Source organism: Amblyomma maculatum, chromosome 9 (assembly GCF_055883805.1).
Source record: "Amblyomma maculatum isolate TAMU_Amacu chromosome 9, ASM5588380v1, whole genome shotgun sequence".
Taxonomy (NCBI): domain Eukaryota; kingdom Metazoa; phylum Arthropoda; class Arachnida; order Ixodida; family Ixodidae; genus Amblyomma; species Amblyomma maculatum.
Window position 1 is genome coordinate 124,164,799 of NC_139352.1, and position 19,612 is coordinate 124,184,410.

The following is a 19,612-nucleotide window of genomic DNA, read 5'->3' on the forward strand; positions in this document are numbered from 1 at the left end:
ATGCGCCTAAAATGTCCAGCGCTGAAGGTGCCGTCATTTTAGAAGAAAGCGCGCTCCCACGGGGGGCCAAATCGCGGGCAGTTCGCGCTATATTTGGTCGGCCACTGGAGTGTTGGAAATAAAAGCCAACCTCCGCCGGCCTCGGCGTCCCTTGTGGCGGTGCTGCGGAGGGTACTTATACGCGCTGTTCGTCTCCCCGCGGAGACGTTGAAGGAAGCCCCGGGGCAAGCGTGCGGGAGGCATCAGTCTTGTAGCACCGCCCTCGCCGAGAGTGCATATATAGAAGGTGCGCCAAGAAGAGACCCTGCGCATCTGTGCACTGCACTGCATGCTCCCGTTTGATGTACGCGACCGCACTGTCGGCGGTATATCGTCTCCGAAAGGGTTTCTCCTTTCTTCCTTGGCTGGGAATGCGGGAACTAAGAAACGCGCTGAGGGGTGCCCTGGCATTTACGTCGCTTACTTGCTTTTTAAGCGATTGCTGAAGATACGGGGGAAAGAGGTAGGAAAGGATTTATGGGGCAATTCCTGGCGGAGGCGTTTTTACTTACATCGGGCATTTGTTAAACAGCCTTTGTTAGTTGCTAAGAAAAGGTTTACTCATGGAAGACTCCTTGCTTTGGGAGGATGGGTGCTGTATAAACCGCATTTTTCTTGGATCGGTCCACGGCGAAGGAATGAAGTTTAATCCAAGGAAGGATGGAAAAGATAAAATGAACGATGGTGACGGCATGAGTGAGGCACATAACTTTCTAGAAGAGGGCTTTGTCGGGCTGGCTGGTTCGTGTTGAACGGAAGGAAGAAACAGCTCAAACGGACGGGACGTCTAGAAAGCCGAGACAGACACATGAGCTAACAACCAAATCGTTTACTGCGACACAAGGAGAAATATATAAATCCAAATCCAAATCCAAATCCACTTTATTTCCAACCTACAAGTTGGGGGCCCCCAGGAAAAAAGCTGTCACAGACAGCTTGACTGGGCCCTGGGGGCCTACAGGCAGCATCTCGTAGAGGATTTCACAACACAGTCAAAAAATGGATATGTACATGAGGTCAAAATCAAAAGAATTATACACACATCAGATATCAGAAATGAATATGAACATCGCAGTATTTATTCATTGCCTCATCATAAAATTTGTTAATTCGTGTCTAAATATGTAAAGCGGGGCAGTAAAGTCAATGTGGGCTTTAAGTTCATTATAAAGTGATGGTATGCGGTAGTCAAGAGTGGCCCGACCATAATTTGTTCGTGTATGTGGCACTGGCGTTAGTTCCCTGCGTAAGCTGTAAGCATGCAAGGGACGGTGCGTATCATTGGGAAGGTTACGTTTATGCATATAGAGAGACAGTTTGTAATCATATAATTTAGTTGCTTTAATTTTTGCTATCCATATTTTTAAGTATTTCATCTTTGATTTGTAATAAGGCCATTTCAACTGATTTTCCTTTCTGGAAGCCGTACTGCGATTCACTGATAGCATGGTATTTAGTAAGAAAATTTGTAAGTTGAGCATTAATAACATTCTCAAAAACCTTAGAAAATATGGGCAAAACGGATATTGGGCGATAGTTTGATATATCACTAACACTTCCACCTTTGTGGACCGGGGTTATGCGCGCTTGTTTAAGGTCAGAAGGAAATATACCAGTTTCAATCATTTGATTGATTATAAATGCGAGTGGTTTGGCTATAATAGGTGTTGCATGTTTAATAGGGACACTGCTCAGGCCATCTAGTCCAGCCGCGACATTCTTTCGAATTCTGGCCATGAAGTTGATGACTTCTTGGGAAGTAACTGGGGAAAGTATAACTGAATTCTCAAGCCTTGGGCGAAGTCTCGAAAACGAATTAGTACAGTCTCTGTTTGGGGAAACGTATTCGCCAACATTAGCAAAAAACTCATTCATTGTGTCCAACGCCTCTATATCAGTCTTCCCATCAGCAAAAGCTGCAATATTAAGGGGACACTTAGCTTTAAGGTTATTGGTCAAATTACTGACTTCCTGCCATAGCTTTCTTGGGTTGTTGTATATCTCAGCAAACAGACACTGATAGTAGTACGTTTTTGCAGTCCTTAAATCAGCATTTAATTTATTACGGAATGTTTTGTATTGTTTTAGTAGGATAGTGTCACGTGATCGGATGAAGGAATGGTACATTTTGTTTTTTACTTTTATTCTCTTATGCAGGGTGGTCGTAATCCAAGGCTTGCGTATTTTTCTCCTTCGGTTAGACTTGTGCACCAAGGGAAAATGTTTCTCATAGCAAGCCTTGAATATACCCAGGAAAAGACTGTATGCTTGACTAGGATCGCGTTTGGCGTAGACACCCTCCCACTGAATATTTTCTATTTCAATGTAAAATTTCTCGAGCGAAGCAGAGTTAATGTCCCGATAAGTAGAGCTAAAAGTGACTTTCTGCTGGACGATCACTGTCGGCAAACATGTAAAAATCGGGAGGTGGTCACTGATATCAAGGGAAAGCACACCTGATAAGCACTGGTCACAAGGTACATTGGTGATGCAGATGTCTAGAAGTGTGGCACTGGTATCGGTAACACGGGTAGGCAAAGAAATTATATTTGAACAAGCGAAAGTGCGAAGTATCGTTTCTAGGCGTTCAGAAGATGAATCTTCGCCAAGCATATTGATATTCACATCGCCCATAACTAAGAAGGCTCCTTGCATTGAATGGAGGCTTGACAGCAAAGTTTCCAAGAATTCAAAAAATTGGGACTTATATCCCAATGGTGGCCTATAGACAGCTGCTATAAGAATATTTTTTAACCGTACCACAAAGCACTCAACATTTGGTGTAATACATGTCAATTCGCTGACAACTTCACAGGAAATTGTGGCTTTGATGAACATAGCAATTCCACCACCTCGGTTTGCGGGCCGCACGATGCCGTGATAAATATAATCTGGTATTGTCGGTGGACTATCAGTAACAGAAAGCCAGGATTCTGTGAATAATATCGCATCAAATTTATCCCGTAGGTCATCAAAGAACATGCGCAGATTGTCCATTTTATTTTTAATGCTTCGGGCGTTTAGGTGAAATGCCCTGAAGTAGTGGGACGGCACTTTCAGTGCTTTGTTGAAATTGCCAGGTTCATAGTATTTACACTCTGGTGTGGTGGCCATATCGCTGTTTGCTCGAAAGGGAGTTTAAAAAGCATTTTAAGTCCTATTGCATTTTGCTCAGATCTTCCTGGCAGGTGATTCTTACCATATCTGATGAATCTGTTTTCCTTGCGCAAATTTTTCCGCCCTGTGTCCAAACAAATTTCCATCCTGCCTTTCGTTTCTGTGCTACTGCGGCTCCCAAAAGCTGTTTGAGTTGCCTAGTCAGGTGCTCATTGACAAAAACAGAGGAATCTGTTTCGAAACCAATGTCTGTAGCGGAAAAACGTGCCTTCCTGGCTTTAGCTAATACAGCATTTCGCTTGTCACGTCGCATAAAGCGTACAACAATGTTCTTTTCATTAGATTTGTTGGTTGGTACTCTGTGGCAAATGTCAACATCTTCCTGGGTTACCTGCTCCCCTACCTTTTCACAAATCTTCTGCACAATGTCGAAAACATCTCCGCTATCAGGCACACCCTTAATTTCGAGGTTATTGGCCCGTGAGTACTGTTCCAATTCTGTGATTCGCGTGTGCAGTTCCTGATTTTCAGCAGCGAGTTCTTGGTTGCGGTTGCGCGTTGCGGCAAGTTCCTCACGTAGAGCCTTTATTTCTGCGGAGAGTGTGTTGACACTGTCACAAGATTCACTGCAATATTCTACACTCTGTTTGAAGGAACGAAGTTCAGCGCGAATCTCCCGTTTGAAATCATCAAGCGTCTTACTAAGCTCCTTCACGTTTGACATCACAAACAACAAATTGAAAACACTAGGACTGTTCTTTGGCAGCAGTGCGCGCAACAACAGTAAGATAATAAAAAATGAGGAAGAATGGTCCTCACCTGTACGAGAAAGAACTTGGGTGAGCGTTGTGAAACCCGCACGCACTGCTGCCAAACTGAGGAAAGCACGTGAAAGCAGTCCGTATATGTAGGCGCGGTCTCTGGTTTGGTAGGACACAGCGCAGGCGCGGCAACGTCGACGTTCACCAGCTAATCCCGGAGGATAACGGTGCAGCGATGCTCGTCGCAATCGACGCTTTTAGCTTGTCAGGCACGTTCTTTTCCAGCGCAGCTTGTACCCATGCAGAAGCCAACGGATCGTGTCGAAGAAAGTATGCGCTCTGCACCTGTACGAGAAAGAACTTGGGTGAGCGTTGTGAAACCCGCACGCACTGCTGCCAAACTGAGGAAAGCACGTGAAAGCAGTCCGTATATGTAGGCGCGGTCTCTGGTTTGGTAGGACACAGCGCAGGCGCGGCAACGTCGACGTTCACCAGCTAATCCCGGAGGATAACGGTGCAGCGATGCTCGTCGCAATCGACGCTTTTAGCTTGTCAGGCACGTTCTTTTCCAGCGCAGCTTGTACCCATGCAGAAGCCAACGGATCGTGTCGAAGAAAGTATGCGCTCTGCACCTGTACGAGAAAGAACTTGGGTGAGCGTTGTGAAACCCGCACGCACTGCTGCCAAACTGCTGCCAAACAGAGCCAAAGCGCACACAAAAAATCAATTGCGACACAATCATGGTCCTGATATCACACAACAACTATCAAAACTGTCCCCGATTGAGATGGGTAAGCTCTTGTGGAAATAGAGCAACGGACGGTTGGCTGACACAGGTGTTACCGAGTTCGTGAATGTCAAAATCCTCAGATATGAGGCGTGAGGTCAGATCTTTATATTTGGCGATGGTTGTGGTATGGTTTAAAAACGCCTCACAGTCCTTGTAAGCGGTGGAATGGATAACTGTTATTTCGGCATGACTGGTTTTCTCTATCTTTGGCATGTTCGCGTAGTCCATCATTAACGCACCGTCCAGTTTCCGCAGTGTAAAATCGGCCGCATGAGAATAGAATCTTGTAAACAACACAACAACAACAGTTCACAAATTTATTTCGGTGTTTCTTTTCACATGCCTCCTTCTAATTTCTTGATTGACTTTCTTACATAACCCTCCTAACTTATTCCTGGAGGAAAAAAGGAGCTTCACGCTGGCTTTGCTGACAATCTTTTTTAGGTCGTGCGAAATTTTATTCACATACGGTATGCACGCCATGTTCTCATTATTTGAATCGCGTGAAACCTTCTGAATCCTGCTTTCTGATAGTATTGACTCTGCTACGCTTGAAAGGATCTTTGTCGGGTAGCCTGAAGGGGTGAGCCTAGTGATCTGTGCGTCAAAGTTGGTCTGAGTTTTGTGTACACATGACCTATACAAGGCTGCTTTCATGCAGGTTTTTACTATCCCGCGCTTAACAATCTTCGAGTGAGCCGATTGAAAGGTCAGAAGGCTCTTCTGGGAGCGTGGAGAGTGCATCTAATACACATGGTCGTCGATAGCACAAGTTCCAGATCTAAAAACCTAAGTTTGTTGTCAGTAGGGAATTCTGCGGTCAGTTGTCAGTCAATAAATTTGTTGGATTCGGGCTTGCTGCGGCTGCCCTTTCCGCGGCCGCCGCATGCTTCCCTGTTGTTCTCCTCTTTCCCTTCCTCCCGCCGGAGGCGGCGGAGAGATGTCCGGACGTCTTGTCACTGTCACTCGGCCACAGCTCCGCCTTGGCGTCCCAGTGGCTGTTCTCATTGGCGCCTTTTGGCGGGAACACGGCACCGCTTCGACGGCCGCGCTCGCGCGACCCTCCGGGCGGGGCCCAAGAAGAGACCCCCTCCGAGACATCGCAAGGTGCGTACGCTACTGTTCTTGTTTGCCGGCCTTTGTCCGCGCAGACCAGTGTGTACTCGAGTTCGTCTGCTCCGGGTCGTACCTGAGAGCGCAGCTCGAGCCTGTCGATCGTGATCCAACGATCCGCGACAGGCGTACCTTGCGGTGGTTGCCCACACTCTCTCAAAGGAACCCTTTGGTCACCGCGAGAGAGAGATCACAGCGCGGCCTTGCGTGCTTGCGGCGCGCATTATTTGTCACTGCGCAGTGCGTACACGCAGGGGAGCTCCTCGTGCGCTCCCGGGACGCGGTGACTGACTGTTTCTGTACCGCTGGAGGACTGCGTTGAACAAATGTCTTCTGTGTCACTAGAAGGCTTGCGTTTTGCAGCGAAGCACTCTCCTCCCTGCGGAGGTTGAGTGCGCGCTGCGGTGTTTCAGTGTGCGCGTGGTGACGACTGATCGGCGCTTCAGCTCGCGCGACGCTCGAACCCGTGGTGATTGGTGGCCTATGACGACGTAGAAACCACAAGTGCAGTGCTGAACGTGCTAAAAATCTGAACAATATGTTGTTTGGCGTCATCTTTGCGATAAAAAACTAAAAAATCGTCAACATAACGAATAACTTTAACAACGGCGTCATGGTCAAGCTTGTCTTCTATCGCACGAGGCTAAAAACGGGTCACTAAGAACGGGAGCGAGGCTGGATCCTATGCAAACCCCTTATTTTTGGATGAAAAGCCTGCTATCCACACTAGCGAACAGTCCACGTTCGCTAGGTCATGCATACACAAAATTCAGACCAGCTTTGGCGCACGGATCACTAGGCTCACCACTTCAGGTTACCTGACGTAGCAGAGTCAATACAATCAGAAAGCAGGATTCAGAAAGTTGCACGTGATTCAAATAATAAGAACATGGCGTGCATACCGTATGTGCATAAAGTTTCGCACAACCTCAAAAAGATTGTCAGCAAAGCCGGCGTGAAGCTTCTTCTTTCCTGCAGGAATAAGTTTGGAGGGTTGTGCAAGAAAGTCAATCAAGAAATTAGGAAGAAGGCATGTGAAAAGAAACACCGAAATAAATTTGTGAACTGTTATTGTGGTGTTGTTTAGATGATTCCACTCTCATGCGGCCGATTTTACATCGGGGTAACTGGACGGTGCGTTAATAATAGACTACGCGTGCACGCCAAAGACATAGAAAACCAGTCATGCCGAAATAACATAGTCATCCATTCCACCACTTGTAAGGACTGTGAGGCGTGTTTAAACCAGACCACAATCATCGCCAAATATAATGATCTGACCTCACGCCTCATCTCTGAGGCTTTTCACATTCACGAATTTGGTGACACGTGTGTCAGCTAACCGTCCGTTGCTCTATTCCCACAAGAGCTTACGTATCTCAATCGGGGACGGCTTTGATAGTTGTTGTGTGATATCAGGACCATGACTGTGTCGCAATTTATTTTTCGTATGCGCTTTGGCTCTCTGCTATATATTGCTCCTTGTGTCGCAGTAAACGATTTGGTTGTTAGTCAACTCAAATGCAAGGTCTCGCCTTTCTACACGTCCCGTCCGTTTGAACTGTTTCTTCCTTGCGCTCAACATAACTTTCTACGACCTAAATACGTCGCCGTGACAGTTCGCACTTTTTTTTTTTTTGACGAAAATTCTCTTTTTGTTTCGGCTCCTTTTGTCTTGCTGTGCGGCGACAGAAAAGATGCTACCTTAGACGCCCAACTTCTTGCGTTAACTCTCTGTTTCACCGCTTTAAAATTGGAGGGTGGATGTCATTTATCGCGGACTGGCGAATACATCGTTGTCACCTTCCTGACTATATCCACTGCAGAGTGAAGGCCTCTTCCGGGGCTAGCTGTATCCACTCGACTCCTGCAAACTTCCAAGCCTTTGTATACATGGATAGTTGTTGCTCGTATTTACTGCGGTTTCTAAGCCCAAAATTCGAGGAACACAGCACAGCTTACAAGGTCGACCGCGCAGTTCTAAATAAAATTTGAACTGCCTACATAAAAGTAAAAGCTATTGTCAACCTTTTCGGCCATTTTGTAGTTCATCGTGATGCAGAAGTTTATAGCGCGAACAAAGACTGTGACAATAGAGGCGAAACGCCTGTGTCTCGCTGTCTCTGTTGTCATTGCGCTATAAAACCTCAACATTAAGATAAAAGAACACCACAAGCAAGAAATTCTCCTGCAAACGCACCTTCACCAACTTAAGACAGCCGGCCTGACGCTTCAGGCCGGCTGGTTATTGCGACAGCAATATTGCAAGCAAGGTTATTGCGACAGCAATACTGCGCCAGGTTTCGAGCCGTCGCGTATCCCCGGCCGTCTTTGACCTTGAGCCGACACCTGAAGGGAAGAAGAACGAAAGCTGACGCACCGCTCAGTCCCGTCCTCACGCACTTCGCACCCCTGGCGATCGCACTCTCTCAACGCATGCGATGCCCGATGTTGCATGCGCGCGTCGAAATCCTGACGCGTGCGCCAAAGCGGTAGTCGGGACGCACCACTCAGGGTCTAAGGGGCAGATCTCGGCCGTCGCCCAGTAATAAAAAGACGATCGCTCAGAGGAGTGAAAGTGGAAAGGGTGAAATAGGTTAAATCAGTGTCGATGCAGTCTTACAAGGAGAGGCATCGGCGATGCGCCGAAGCCAGAAAACGGTAACGGGCTCAAGAGATTGGACGTGAACAACGGCTAGCAAAACGCCGAGCGCAAGACTGGATGCTAGTCCAGCGCGTCGTGCACCTCTAGACACTTGTACGTCCGCTGATGATCCTGCTTGCTGTGTTCGCAATCTACCCTTGTTGGTGAAACATTAAAGCGGGCATACTCACTTTTGAGGATGGCACTAGACGGAGAAGACAGTTTCTAACTCGCTTCGCATAGCACATTTGTAGAAACGGCCGCCCCGCAATGAGCAGCGAGGCAAGAAACGATAAAGAACATGCTGAGCACTTTTGTCTTGCTTTTGTAAACTGACAGCACGAACTGCCGCTAAGACAAAGCATTAATTATGAAACGGGTTTATTTGTTCTCAAACTTGTGACCATATTTCCAGCCTTCCAACGGACTTGAGACTCGCTTTCCTGGTGCTTTTCGTAGTTTTTGCCGGGAAGTATTTTAACTTGATGGCAAAGTGTGAATGCTTGCAGATGCAGGTCGGTCGCTATTTCGTGGCTGTAATAATAACTGGGTTTCGCCACAATTAAGACCGTGTGGTCTAACCGGGCCTTCAGCACGTAAACCAGTTGCTAATAAAAGCTTTAGTAGGACACATAAAGGTAATAAGTAGCAATGAATGAAATAAAAATCGACTATTTTAGTCGTATATTATAATAAAATACAAATTAAAAATAACAGGAAAAATAAATTAAATAGTTGCCTGCATAGGCGCACCGTGCAATTGCTACGGCACGTCAGACCACGTCACAATGAGCTTCTACTGTCACGGCCGTGAGTTGGAACGGTAGAAAAGGCGCTGTCAACACTGTGTATGAGCGTAACCATATCGAGTCTCACGTCTAACTTGGTTTATTGATCGGCCTCATCTCTTCCCTTTTATATTGCTAGCACCTTCATAAACTATTCTTTAGGGGATGGATGCGTTTCATTCAAATTTTCCAAGTGACCCTCAAAGACTGCCCGCTTCCTGTGGCCGTCTAACGGAATACCTCTTTTGTTCTCTCTCGCAGACTGGCTACATTCACTCACCGTCCCAGGGCATGTTCATTATCGAGCCACTGAATAGTGCCAATGACCATCGAGGCGCGCACGTGCTGAGGCACCATCACTCTTCGGCTGCCAGCAACGCCACTTCCTCACCCCACTCTTCTACCGGTGAGTGCTCTTCGCCCGGGCAGACTGCACTGCGGAAGATCGCATCATGCGTCTTTCTAGTTTTCTTAGTCACTCTGCAAGTGAAGTACCAAAAGCAGCCGCGATCTTCAGAAAGCTTAGCTAATGGTTACGCCACCCACGAGTTTTGCAGCGAGCTATTGTTAGCATGCTCCAATATTTTTTAAGGTGAAAGCCTTTAATGCCTTATCTTTGTCGTCAGCAAAAGGGTCACGCTTTTGCGGCGGCTCTGATTGCTCGAGATGAGATGACGTCATGGAGGTCTCGACCAATCACAGAGCACCACCACAGTATGCGCGAATGCGTGCCTTATATATTTTTTTTTTTTTGAAAAGTTTGCCACAAGGCATAAGTTGAGAAAGTGGGAATGGGATGCAGGAGATAGAAAGTTAAAAGGAGTGAAGGAGTGCCTTATATGGCCATATGCCAGTCAATGATCAGTTATTAATAGCTAGCTAATAATTACTAATTAATGAGTGATAATTATCACGTACAAATAATTACTAAATAATGCCTAAATAATTAGTAGTAGTAGTAGTAAAAGACTTTATGCAGGCACTACACTTAGGCGCCTAATACATCGATGGCCTGCTGGACGAGCAGGCGCTGTTCTTCCTCACCCTAAGCACCAAGCCAGTCCGCCCAGGTCCAGATAGTATGGGAGGAGGTGGGAAAGAATCCCGATTGCAATGCAACCGGACATGAAAATAGGCAGTGGGAAAGGTAGGCATAAGGGGAAGGGCAGTTGGGGCATGATGGATAATTAGTAATTACTAGTTACTCATAATAAATAATTGATTAATAACCACTAATTCGTGGCAGTTATGCATTTAATTACTAATTAATGCCGCGCACCCGGTAAAATCAACCACACAATAGTAAACGTAGAACAACTGCGAAGATACAAGAAGCGCGATCTCGTCGTTGCCAGCAGAATTCGCTGAATAAATGCACTCTCAGAATGTGAGAGTAGTCGCTCGCTTTACTCGTAGCAGCATTCATCGCTACATGCGCATCAGTCGCGTAGCAGAATGCAGCACTCAGTCCCTTTCATCACTTTAGTCGCCAAAGTGTCCCCGAATTTTTATTTACCGTCTTGAGTAGTTCATAGTAGTATGTCTCACTGCCGCGCGATGATGTGTCAGTCTCATCACCTTGGACCATTTCTTCCGACGTATTTGGATGGTATGCGAAGCTCTGGTACCGTTGTGACCAAATTTATATGCGATAACTTTACGGGGCGTTGAAGTCGCTTGACAGTAATCGACCAGGACTTTTTCCGGAAGTGGACCATCTGAGGGACGATTCTTTACAGGTTATGTTTGGCACCCAAGATGTCATACACACACATAAGCCAAGTCAGCAGGTAAGCCTGTGACTGGCACTTATTTATAATCAAACTAAATCAGTATATCAGCAGCATGGTAAACTTTTGAGTGGCATTTCTGTCTCCATCCATTGGCCTATGCAGTTTGTTTTCCAATAAACTAAAGAGGGGGATATCGTCGGTAAGCAGTAATTTATGCATTTATTCATTTATCTGTATAGCGAACCGAGCAGATGTGCGCGTATATCCTCAGTAGCAGGCAAAACGTATTACGGAAAGTTGAGCTAGTTGGTACATGATTGCAAATTACGAGCGCTGCGACGGAGAACAACAACGAGAGAGTAAGGAACGAGCGCCTGTCCTTGTCCTTACTCTCTCGTTGTTGTTCTCCGTCGCAGCGCTCGTAATTTGCAATTTTGCAAAACGTTATGGCCTGCATATCGATCTATCCAACAAACTGAACTGGTGGATGTCGTCAGAAAGACTGATCTGAAGCATATTAATCAGCTGAGTTGACCACTCAATGAAGGAGTGAATGCTTCCAACTCGGTGTTCCATAGATTTATCTGAATGCCGCCATCGACACGGCATGCATAGAGGAGTTGATAACCTATGGACAGGACGTCGTCCCATGAACTTCTAGCCTATCTCTGCCGGTCAGTACGGATCGCGTTATAAAATGCGACGATATCTTGCTGTGTGGTGGCACGCTGCCGCTTAAGCTAGCTCCTTTCAACGTTTACGCTATATAATCAACTGTTCTGGACTGGTGAGCACCATGAGGTTGGAAAGGGAAGTACGATGACAGCAACATAAAATAAATTACATCGTTGAATGAGCCTGTAGTCAGACTATTAACTGCAAAATCGAACTCCCTGCAGCTATCTGAGCGCGGAATGGGTTTCCTCTAGCACTGCGAGAGCGGAAGATGACCTTTTCGCTGCGGCGTCTCACGTCGAATCAAACACGTGCCTTCAATGCACCAAGACCGGGATGCGCGATGCTGTCGTTGGCAGCAGAAGACAGAATCATCGCAACACAGCTCAAGTGCTCGGTGCTGGCGCGTTGTTCCAAGAATACACCTGTGCGAGAAGGTAAAGGGCGAAACCAACAGACGTGAGACAACCTCATAACTAGAAATTCATTAATGTCGGAGTGCTTTGCCTTGATTAGCGTTTTTCCGTCGACAGGGAATCTGGCGGCATCTTGCACGCACGCGGGGGCTTGCTTGGTGAACCGACAAGGGTCAATGCAACCTTGCTGCGTCGTCGTCTGCTGCCAGCCACGAGATGAATCGATGCATGCTGGGTAATCCGGCAGCAGATGACGCAGCCAGGCACAGACTGCCTTGTCGTTTTCTACGGTCCAAGAAGCAAACACGCGGCTACTCTACGTGCGCGCAAGATGCCGGCAGAATCCTGTGTATGCGTGGACGAAAGATTGAGCGCGCTATGAAGAAAAGGCGGCGTTCAAGCTACTCACGGACGACTGCACTAATCGTCCGCCCGTCAACATCGCCGCCATTCACGATTTCTATAGGCTGGTCACACGTCTGTTGGCGAGCCATTCGAGTCGCTCAGAGAGGCCTTCTCGCACTCGCCTCGTGGAGGTCGCGTGAAATGCGCGGTGCTGTTGCGATCGTCTCCTGACAACGACAACAACATGGCGGATTACCCAGCGTGCATCGCTTTATGCAAGCTATAGATCAACACCGATCTGTGGCGTAAGCAAGATGCGGTGGCTCTTCTGTCTGGGGGTGAAAAGTAGGATTTTTTTTTTTAGGAATACATGGGACCGAAATATTTCAAAGCCGTTTTCTCTTTTCGCGGAGCACCTATGATGTCATCATTCGACACAGAGCAACCATGGACATCCTAGAGCAGATCGTGAAAGTATGAAATCTCATTACCATGGCGAAGTATTTTTAAAACACCGCGAAACGTATGGGCGTGCGAAATGGGAGGGCGACCCATAGAAACACATGTAAACAGAACTTGCCGCAACACTTTTCTCGTTTCACAGAGCACCAGAAGGGGTGGCCGGTCGTTAAACGTTGGCCAGAGCTTTGAAGAAGTGTGTGACAAAGAGGCAATCTACTTTTAAAACCCCTCGTTGCCAATAATCTGAGTTCGAAATGCATTGGTGGTAGCGCAGCTCATACAAAGAATATGTTAAGAACGGTTCTCAAAGACCCAAAGAAGAAGGCGAAAGCAGTCGTTTGTTAAGAGCATTCTTTCAAGACCATGAATATACGTATGCAACAACATTTCGCGTCTGACATCTCTGTAAAGCATATTTATGTGCGGCGCGTTTCCAGACGAAACGCCACGTCTAGGAGGCGAGTCGCCCAAGCGGCGTTTATTATTTATTTTGGTGAACATCTTGTGCCACGCGCTGACATCATGTTGCATGGCAGAAGTAAAAAAAAAAAAAGAAGAAAAAAACATTTCAAGTTCTGGCGAGGCGCACGAGCCGGGTAATGATGCCGTCGACACAGTTCATTTTGTAAATCGAGATGAATAAAACGCAAAATAACGGGCACGACGTCATTCCGTTCTGAAAACATCGATCGTGGCAAAGTAGACGCGGTATTAAAATGAAGCTGAGTCGCGATACAATAATGTGGTGAGTCACAAGTAAATATTTTGAGAGGCTTTATATTCCGACGTCCGTGCACGCTCTAAGTGGCCTGCGCCATACGGAAAGAAAGAAAAGAAAGACGAGGCAGAAAGCGCAGAACGATATATGAGAACCATCGAGATACCAGGGAGAAAAAGAAAGGAAATTAGCTAACTAGCCTATAGGCCCTTTGATGACCTTGCGCGCACTCACCTGATTCAGTATAATTGTAGGTCTCCAGGGATGCCTGGACGATCTTTGCAGGGAAGCTACATTCTACAAATACACTACAATGTTTGCCATGCCCGATGGTGGCATAGCGCCCGCGTCAGTTCAGAGGACTTCCCAATGCAGGCATAGCAAATGGGTGCACAACGCCGCCAGTGTACAGCTTTTCACTGTAGCGCCGATTCCGACAAGCTTTTCATGCAGTCCAACATTGCGGCAGCCCTAGCAGACGCTCCGGATCTGGAGGGTATCGCCTGCTGCGCCGTCGTCTGCTGCAATGCGCGATTCACGTTCGGTCGTATGGCGTTTGACATTTCGTTTATTTAACGGAATTCTGTCCAGGATGTATCATTCGAGCAGCAGTATTATCAAGCTAATTTACTCCATGCGGCAGCATAGCAGACTGTAAGCGAAACTGCGCGATTCGCATATGAGCCTTTTGGGGGTGACATGATAGAAAAACAGCGCAAAAGACGTGCACGTCTTTTGCGCTGTTTTTCTATCATGTCACCATACCAACTCGCCCAGATGTCTCTTCTTTTGGGGGTGTCCGGATTCACAACATAGATTTTTTGAGGAGTTTTAAAAGTGGAGTGCTTCCGCATTGATGCACCATACCTTGTCACACACTTCTTCAAAGCGATGGCCAACGTTTAACCACCGGCCACCACTTCTGGTGCTCTGCGAAACGAGAAAAATGTTGCGGTAAGCTGTGTTTATACATGTGTTTCTATGGGTCGCCCTCCCAACTCGCACCCCCGTACGTTTCGCGGTGTTTTAAAAATACTTCGCCTTACTAATGAGATTTCATATTTTCACGATCTCTCCTAGGATGTTCATGGTTGCTCTGTGTCGAATGATGACATCATAGGTGCTCCGCGAAAAGAGAAAACGGCTTTGAAATCTTTCGGTTCCGTGTATTCCTATAGGCACTAACCCTACTTTTCACCCCCAGTGGGCTGCCACGCCGCGAGCGCCCCCTTTGTTTGTAAACACGGCGTTGGTCTATAATTCGGTTTGGCTGTTGTTCAGTATTCGTTTTTTCCCTCTTAGTTTCAATTTAGTTACGCTCTAGGATACACACATTAGGTAATGTGTTCACGTTTACGGCGTCTTCTATCCCGAAATGTCCAACTCAGCCCACCGAACACCGCTTACTTCTTTGGCCGAGACTGGCTCACTCGCCATCCTGGCATGGTCTGGCGTACAGTAGCAATTGCGCGGTGTGCAGGCAACCATGGCGCGCAGCAGATGTCTTATATTTCATTTATGCCACTAATTATCGTGGCTTATTATTTTATTAGTATTCGTTATTATATACCATTATCACTGTTTATCACTCTTTACATACGCTACCAATGCTTTCATTAGTAATTTGTTTACACCCTGAAGACCTTGTGAAATATTGCATGCGCTCCAAAACCTTCCAGGCTTTCGCACCCAGGGGCGCTACTGTTAGGCCGGGCTGGGGCGGCCTGCTTTTAAAGTGGGGCTTTATATTTATATCCGGTGATCTTTGAAACCCTACATACTTAGCTTAGGACCATTGCGAAACCGTACGGCAATTAAGGTCAGTTAGGATATTAGTGATTTAGTCAGTAGCAAAGGAGCGTCCCCAAGGAGAGCCGCAATCGGGCGCCGTTAACGCTGTCCTTAAAGTAAACTGTCCCCTATAATTTTGATTACCTCAGTGGAGCACTAGTCAGATCACTGCCTATTTTGGGCGTCCATATAGTCGCGAATCGGTTGATCACGACTGCATTGCGAGTGCACCGGATATCTTGTTTCTATTGCCGTCACTCGCACGGCGGTCAAAACGTGCGACGGCGAATCGTCGTATTATGGTTCGCAAAGTGCCGTCGATCGGAGTAACGTTCTCGCTTTATATCTCGTGAAAAAATCGAGGTCGTTTGAACGTGCATACGAGCCATGTAAACTAAGCCAAATGAAGCAGCAGGAGTAGAAATAGCTATAACCAAGACTATATTCGGGGGGTCAGAACTTGTAGAGTAATGCAGTGGACATGTCATTAGTTGGCTGTGTGTTTTTACTTTCAACTGTGTGTGAAAACATTTCTTGTGTTGCATTTAAGTGAACGCGTCCTGATCGTCTATAGTCGGATACTGGTAAGCAGTAGTCGCGACCCTCAATGGCGTCGACTGATTTTCATGACGCCACGGTTAATCCGTGGTGAATCCCCTTTATTTTGTCACAAGGGGACTGTCCGCGACGTCATAATAATCGTTGGGCTCTTTAAGCCGAGTACACGCTCGCCAGTAATGTTTGTGCGCCATGGTACCGCTTGTGGCAAAGAAAGGACGCGGTGTCGCCCCACTAGTCTTGGTCGTCCTTTCAAGGCCAGCTTCGAGAGGCCCGAGAAACCCAAGCTCGCACCGCGCGTATTCGAATCTGCGGCTGTACACCACTGCCCAACTCCTTCCGTTGCGCACATCACCGCGACCTTGGCCGCCACTCGCATCACTCTGCGACCGCTTTTGCTCGCGAACGATAACTGAAAGTAAAGGAGAGCGTGACGTCACCGGTGTGCTGCAGTGTCGTCCTTGCCGTGTGCCTGGCTTGTTCGGCGCACACGCAAGGCTGTCTGAGAGACCGTTCGATGGCGACAGTCTGGGCTGGGAGTTGGGCGTACACGCTGACCGCTTCGGGGTTCCCAGTGACGAATCCAGAGCGCACTCTCGGCACACGACGCACCATATTTGTCGGGCGGTTGTGACTCGCGCAGTGCGGGCTAGGCTAAATGATAGGGGCTGACGACGGAAAAAAACCCGCTCATCTCTCTTCTTCCCTCCCTTCTGAAACAGTGTCACTTTACACTGGGGTTGCACGCAATGTATCGTTTTGCGCGCTCTCTTCTCAGTGCAAGCGAAGATAAGGAAGAGACGCAGCTCGTTAATCTGTGCAACTCCGCTTGGACTTTTCCATTTCGGTGCCATATAGTACGCAAAAGAAAAGGCGCGATGTAGACGCGATCGACATAGAGGGAGCCGCGACCGGCATAGCGACATTGGAGCCAGAGCGCACCACGGAGCAGACCGAAAGGGCCGTAACTTCGGTACAACGGATAGAAGCGGATCCACAAGTGGTTGCACAGACTGAGGTTGCTGCGGGGAAGGACAAAGCTGAAATGTTTCGGGAGCAACAATGAGCAGACGCAACTTTGGAAAGGAATGATGCGCATGCAGGCAAGGGAGGCGCAGCTTTTCCATTTCGGTGCCGTATAGTACGCAAAAGAAAGATTCCCCTCCTTGACGCACAGTTTCAGGAGACATCACTCCGACATGCTTGTTTTGCAACAGGCGCTCCTGTTTCGGTTGCCTTGATTGCAGTCTCTAATCTGCCGCCTTTTACGCCACGGACAGCCGACACAACTACGGCTGCAACGCGAAGACGGCCATATTTTATTGCGTTGTTGTGGTGTCCTTGGGTCTGCATGGTAATGCACTCGCAAAGGTGAAGCATATAAACAACCGTCACAGCGCAGGTTGCGGCTGGAAGGCCCATCTTTCTGGGAACTACCTTTTTCGTCCCTCGGGATTTGGCGGCACCGTCTTCTATCGCCTCTGTCCAGTCGGTCTGGCAATGAGGCCGCGGGTTCGAAATCCTGTAGCCGCTGGCTTCGGTTAGGGTGGAATGGCAAGGTCGAGTTGGTGGTGCAAAGATGCATTGTATACTCATACGTCAGCCGCTTCGCCATGTATCGTATAACGCAGCAGTGGGAGGAAACACAACTTAGGCCACAACCTCCTCAGTAGTTGTTTTGCTAGCGAGCTCAAATAACGGCCGCAAAAAAGAAAAAAAAATGTAGAAATCCTTTTCATTGCTGTTGGTACCCAGAAAATGGTTTAAGAAAAGGAGAACGGACTAAGTAGGTAGTCGGTGAGGATCGTTCCGTAAGATGGGTGTTAATTATTTTCTACCTTTGAGTGCCCACCACTCATTGCACAAGGGGAGTTAAATAGGGCGTTAAATAGGGTCCCAGGTTGCAGAGTTGCGTTGCACGTTCACAAAGACAGCCTTGATTGAATTTCTGCGCCACGGTGATTCAGCGGTCAACTAACTAAACTGCCCAACCCAAGGGCACAGCTTCAATCCCGGCCGCTCGGTTGCAGGCAGAGGCGTCCGTGTGCTGTGCGATGTCAGTGCACGTTAAAGATCCCCAGGTGGTCGAAATTTCCGGAGGTCTCCCCTACGGCGTCTCTCATAGCCTGAGTCGCTTTAGGACGTTAAACCCTACCCCCCCCAAACCAAACCTTTCTCTCTTTTCACGTTCACTCCCAACATTCCTTCCCATAGGTGCTCACAAAGCAAGTGTGACCGATGCTGCGCCTTTATTTTCCTGTATACCAACTTATCATTTTTTTTTTTTAGAGGCGTATGGAGCAGTTTTAAACTTGGCGGGCTTTCTTTTTTGCCGAGTAAAGATGACTACCCTTTTAGTCGAAAATACCTGGTTTAGAATTCTTCCGTTGCGATCGAAAACTGAGTGGTTAGAGCGACATTTAAGAGCTTGGTTACTGCCGTGTGTTTGTTCAAGTAGGAGGAACGAAACGTACCAGTGAGTACTTTATGTGGCTCCTAATAAAATTCACATGATTTCCATTAAAAGGAATGCGTAGGTTTTATTTCCGAATATTCGCCTGTCTTAACTGGGGCACAAATAGAGGTTGGAGCCTGGTATCGGCACATGCTACTCCTCAGCACAGGTTCAAATAAGCCACTACCGGTGACGTTACACAGCCTGACAAAACAACGTTAGAAACGCGCTGAATCAGTAGCAGCACGAAGGAAGGCGTTATTTAGGCCATCATTAACCATTGACACACTGCACTGCTATCTCGTTAGCTACCTACCGGACGTCACGATGAGACCACAGTGCTTCGAACGGTTTTATCGCCCCTGCTGTCTTCACTGAGGGAAAACAGTTTTGGAGAGAAAACACTGGCACGTTGTCATTTGGGAAATATTTAGTTGCAGATTTTCAACTTATATAGGTGCTAAGGATTTAACATTTGTTATTCTCATTCACTAGATTTTTTAGCAGTCTTGACAGCTGTTCTATGCATCCTTCTAGTCCAGGTGTCGTCGCATTGTTCAGGCGATTTCAAAATTTGTAATTGAATTTTATCTTCAGTGAATAAAAAAAATATCATGAGCTGCACAAATTCTCGGTTCTGGATTAGCAAGCCGTTATGAGTTTTGCCTTTGCGTCGCCGCAGATTCCGCAGTTGCTGTAACACTAAAACAAACGGAATATAAAGGATGCAAAGGGACGCTATTTTGAAAAACTTGGCAGAGAAATAAAATTGAATGCCAAGGCTTTCTGCAAGTACATGAAAGGATACGGAGCAGATCCAACGGGAATCAGCGAAATAGTTTTTAATAATGAGGCGTTATTAGATGGTACTGAAAAGGCTACTTGCTTGAATAACTACTTCCGGTCGGTGTACTTACCAAAGCACAGCTGCAGTCCTTTACATCAAATAAGTGCTGTTCAGGCTATGAAACCAGTAGAGCTATCTGTGAATGGAATCAGAGCACTAATAAATAAAATTAACGATAATAAGGCAAGCGGACCAGATGGCATTTCTCCTCGAATTCTAAAACATTGTGCTGAACCTATTTCTCTTCATCTCTATGTAATCTACAACAAGTCGCTATCTTGCGGTGCCCTTCCAGATGATTGGAAAATTGCACACATTGTTCCCATTCATAAGGGGGGGTCAAAAAAAGAAGTCGCCAAC

General features: G+C 47.1%; 1 protein-coding gene across 4 annotated transcripts in view; it reads left to right on the forward strand.

Annotated features, from left to right (window-relative positions):
* Positions 1–19,612, forward strand: part of AdamTS-A (ADAM metallopeptidase with thrombospondin type 1 motif A) — a 638,686-nt gene that overhangs the window by 295,162 nt on the left and 323,912 nt on the right. For all 4 annotated transcript variants that reach the window (XM_084579539.1, XM_084579541.1, XM_084579538.1 and 1 more), the window contains exon 3: positions 9,514–9,658. In XM_084579539.1, the coding sequence (XP_084435665.1) occupies positions 9,514–9,658 (145 nt within the window). The remainder of the gene's footprint in view (positions 1–9,513; positions 9,659–19,612) is intronic.